At 36.8% G+C, this 4570-nt stretch overlaps 1 protein-coding gene across 1 annotated transcript; it reads right to left on the bottom strand.

Annotated features, from left to right (window-relative positions):
• Nucleotides 1-356: 356 nt before the first annotated feature.
• Nucleotides 357-4010, bottom strand: LOC120134487 (probable protein phosphatase 2C 46). Its single transcript, XM_039150919.1, has 6 exons — nucleotides 3697-4010; nucleotides 3207-3263; nucleotides 2821-3165; nucleotides 2137-2504; nucleotides 989-1225; nucleotides 357-693 (listed from the first exon to the last, which is right to left on the bottom strand). Exons 3-6 carry the CDS (start codon nucleotides 3137-3139, stop codon nucleotides 424-426), a joined length of 1194 nt encoding a protein of 397 aa, XP_039006850.1. The 5' UTR covers nucleotides 3140-3165; nucleotides 3207-3263; nucleotides 3697-4010; the 3' UTR covers nucleotides 357-423.
• Between the last annotated feature and the right edge of the window lie 560 nt (nucleotides 4011-4570).

The raw sequence follows: 4570 nt of genomic DNA, 5'->3' as shown, positions 1-4570 counted from the left end.
GACTAGTTCCAGTTTAGTTAAGTGAGATGATGTATTAAATTAATAATCTTGACCTGCTTCATCCAAATCTCACAATCTTTGTACAATGCAACAATGTTAACAGTTGTGAAGCAGGTAAGTACATGAAGTTTAACAGTAAGAACAAATGCACCAGATGAAGAACAAAAGAAGACTAACGTATATACTTTTAAGGCAGCTATTCCCAGGTAAATTTAACTATACTAATTGTCACTTTGTACTCCTTTCTAGTTCTTAGAGTGTTTCGGCGGCACCGATGCGAAATGCAAAGTACTAGCTTCTAGTTAAAAGTTACAGTGTACATTAAAGAATCGAAGGCTTGCTCCTTTCGTCGCTTTCCGGAAGCTACCTGGTATTCACATAAAGAAGACCATACAACAAAGAAATACATGTGATGCGGCATGATCAGGTACTGCCAGCTTCAGTTGGCATAGCACAAGGAGCCAGTGTATTATGAGGCAAGGTGACTCCTCTGCCTCGAACGGATAGATTAGGAGCCTTAACAGAGGTTGCCTTGATCTCGAGGTTTGAGTTAAGAAACACCACAATAACTGTGACGTCGTCGTGGAAATGGCGACGGACACCGCGGTCAATCTTCTTCAAGTCGGAATATCTCATTTCTCTCTTCTTTGCTGCCTCATGTAATGCAGTTTTTACCAGCCTCTTTGCAATTCCCTGCTTGTAGACCAAAGTGGATAAAAGGTTAGATTTTTTCCGTTCTTTTGGAATCCTTATTTTAAGATATTGAAATAGCAGCAACCGCAAAATGTCATATCTCATGTAACAAAGGAAATATTTTCAAGATAAATGATCAAAGCTTCTTAACAACTTGAATTCTATACTCTATTATCTATAATCAGTAACCGACTAGAAAAGGTTTTCATACTTGAAATCAAATGAAAGCTTCAGAGGGATAAGAGAAAAGATTACAATTCATGACAGATACATGACATTAAACATTTAAACTTACTCTTCGTGGATGATTCTGAACTATATCAACAGCTTCTTGATTGCTTAGGTGCTCCCAGAGCCCATCAGATGCAAATATCACAAACTGATCATGTGGCTGCAGCTGGTGCACTGATATTGAAGGGTCTGAGCTCAATATCGGCTTTTTGAAAGTTTCGCGAAGGCGGAATTTAGGATATAAAGGCTCCCTGTTGAACTCAGCCCTTTTCAAATATACATCGCCAATAGATTTGGAAATCTGTAAGGTCGAGAATTCTATCAATAACATACTATGGGAAACAGTATCAACAATATTACAATTCTGTACCACTAGACAGATAGCTCGCACTATTTTGGTGCTTGACTTGGAATATATGGATACATGCCACATCAATGGATGACCGTGATCAAAACACAATACAAAAGACTTAGGATTGCAAAGCTTTTCAGCAACAGTCGGTAAGCTATTTATCCCTTCCGATCATCTTTGTTAATTACTGAGTTTTATCATAGTAGAAATATTTTTTTATTTCCCTTTTCCTTTTAGCTTTACAGATAAACCCAAGCATCCAACTGTAGTCAATAATTATAATAGGTATTCTTCCCCTAAATGGCTCCATCCTATATTAACCACGTTGAAAGAGAAAATATCATGCAGCCGATATAATCTTTTTTCTAACAAATCAAAATCCTTCTTTCGCTTGAACATTGTTTTAGAATTGTAATCATAAAAATACATTTTCACTCCAAAAACACTGCGGACCTGTTTTCAGTTCTTATTTTGAGAAGTACTCAAATGCAGATAAACTTTTCCCAGGTTCATGCTTCTTCCCTAAAATTTTGTATGACAAAATGAAGTTTTCAAATATTTTTCACAAGCATGCTCGATAGTTCTCAACTTGAACAAGAGCTGGTTCAAGCTCTCTATGCATCTGCAGCGCAGATGTACGAGAGTAATAATTGCTCCTTTATTCACATGGCTAATCTTGTAGACAAATGAGATATAAGCCATAAATAAAAGCAAGTCTTACTTCATCTCATTTTATTCCTAACCACTCATCACAGATATGAAAAAGTGTCATGGTCTAGAACTTGATGTTATTACTTAACGATATTAGCAGTCAACTACTCAAAATAAAAATTGTTAGCACTTAGCATGGTGAAACTTACCTGTATTAGACCTTTTACACGCCACACATTGTGCTTCAAAACTACAATTTGTGGGTCATCAGGGTGCAATGATTGCAGCTCCTGTCTCACTGACTCTATACACGCATTATGCTCAGCAGAGAGCTGAATGGCCAGAACCTCTCCTGTTGCTTTCACAGCTCTACCCAAAACAGCACGGGAATCGCCAAGGTTGGCAACATAAAGGGATCCACCACAGATAATACCAGTCAGGCAACAGGATCCAACAGCTGCAATTTGTGGTTTTATAGGCCACTGTTTGGTAACAATAGACAAAAAACCCTCTTCTGTTGCTTGATACGCTTTTTGTATTACATCAACCGACATCGTCTGTTGCTCTGATGTGAACCCTGAACATAACAAATTTTACAGAACAAGAAACATAATCGGTAAAAAAGTGCAAGATAAAAATGTCAGATGAAAGCGAGCTCTACAGCAAGAAATAAGCAGTGAGGCGCAAAATAACAAAAGGACAATCAGGAATCTATAACCATTTGGACTCAGAACAACAAACCATAGCTAGAGCTGCAACAAGTTTACCACAGTAATTCCTTCAATTATTTATCCTATCCAAAACAATTGCTTATTGAATATTTCTTCCATGTAATTAATCAGTAAATATAAAACTTGACAAGAATTCAACCCTGGCAAAGGCTTTTTACTTGCGTTTAAGATGTTGAAAGAGATGAGTATTGATGTAGCGCGAAGTCTCTGGGCCCCCATGCCCGTCATACACGCCAACAAAAGTACCATAGGGACCGCACTCGTGTGAACTCAAACAACCAGACTCGAGCTGGCTCTGATCCTCAAGTAAATTGTTGGCCTGAACCACTGCCATCGAGAACTCGCCACTAAAGTGTTGCCCTGAGTCCTTGTACCACAAAAGCCCATCTTGGCGACCTCCAGCATCAGAGCTTGTGTGAACGAATCGATCTGACCTTGGCCGAAAACAGGCCCTCAAGAAGTTCATAAACCCAGATAACATCCCTCATCTCCTCCAAAAAACACTCCAATTTCTCCACATCTAAATAAGCACTGAATACAAACAGGAGCTAGAAACCAGAACCGTGAGCCTTAAACTCTTTGAGCCTCAACACAAAAATGGAAAACTACAGCAACATCAACAACAAAAGACGCCAAAAAGTTAACAATACTGCAATGTGAAATTACAACTAAAAAGCAACTAAATCAAGCAAACATCAAGTAGAAGTCAGTATCCTTCACTACTCCTCAAAGCTTGATAATACAATAAACTCGATAACTATATAATCAATAGCTAGCAGAGCAATCAAAGACCGTACTTTTGCTGGAAAATCGATAAAAACATGAAGATATTTTTTAAAACAACAGAACCGGTCAAAGGTCACATCTTTTTACTAACGTAATTGGTCACCCATTGGGATATCCAGAAGGTCTAAAGTCTCACATTTGAGAACTTTAAACAACCATGTTTCATATATCGCTTAAAACCCATTAATCGTCATAATTCAACTCATGATTTCCACATTAAAGGTTATAAATCAATAAGAAAAAGAAGCTCACCTTTTTTAAAAAAAAATTGACCACTTTGGTTTATATTTTGAAAGGAGGATCTGGGAAAAGGCTTCATGCGAGCTTCAAAACCAGAATCAATAGATCTATGGATCTATCACATCAAAAGAGAGGGAAAACCAAAAAAAGAAGAAGTGGGTTTTGGTTTTTGATTTGGTTGGTTTCAACTAGTGATAAGATAATTGAAGTAGAAGAACAAAAGATAACAGAAAAATTGAAATGGACGAGTTTTTCTTTCCCCTTTTCTTTTCTTCATTATTCTTCAAAAAGTGGCTCTTTTACTCCTTTTATATGTAAGTTTTGAGGTTTGGCCCCAAACAAAACTTACTAAAAGAAGGTAAACTATTCGAAATGATCTATTATGTTTTTGGTCTGCCCTATTAGTCACCAATTTAGAAAAAGAGTGATTTTGATCCTTACGTTACCAGCCTTTCAATTTTAATCATTCATTCTCGTTAATCAATTAATAGAAGTATTACATGAAAATTAAAATATTAAAAAAATCGACGTATTCCTTCTTCTTATTATTTTTCTTCTTTCTTCTTCACCTCTACGAGAAACTAAAAAATAATATATATCAATCTAAACTCAACATCTAAACAACATCTATCGGTCCAAACACTCGTGCACATTGATCACAAGTCGCAATCAAGTTAGCCATAAATTCTTCCCCTTACATCAATGGATGCTAAGAAGATTGCGGAAGACATCGAACGTGTTGGAAACATGAAACAAAATAATGTACCACATTTGCTCGTTCAGCACTTTTGCAGCAATCATCGCCATGAGTCATGACTTTCACTCGTTCATCACTAGTTGTCCTCAATGGTTAGAACAAAAAAAAAAGACAGTTTTTATAGAGACT

The sequence above is a fragment of the Hibiscus syriacus genome, unplaced genomic scaffold (assembly GCF_006381635.1).
Source record: "Hibiscus syriacus cultivar Baekdansim isolate YM2019G1 unplaced genomic scaffold, ASM638163v2 tig00110597_pilon, whole genome shotgun sequence".
NCBI classification, from domain to species: Eukaryota; Viridiplantae; Streptophyta; class Magnoliopsida; order Malvales; family Malvaceae; genus Hibiscus; species Hibiscus syriacus.
This window is presented reverse-complemented; position numbering and strand designations above follow the sequence as displayed.

Excerpts from the sequence above, each read along its gene's own strand:
- LOC120134487 (XM_039150919.1), bottom strand. The coding sequence starts at position 3,139 with ATGTTATCTGGGTTTATGAACTTCTTGAGGGCCTGTTTTCGGCCAAGG. Across the intron at positions 2,505-2,820 it reads TCTCTTTCAACATCTTAAAC|GGTTCACATCAGAGCAACAG; the intron begins GCAAGTAAAAAG and ends TGTTATGTTCAG. Across the intron at positions 1,226-2,136 it reads GTGTAAAAGGTCTAATACAG|ATTTCCAAATCTATTGGCGA; the intron begins GTAAGTTTCACC and ends TCGACCTTACAG.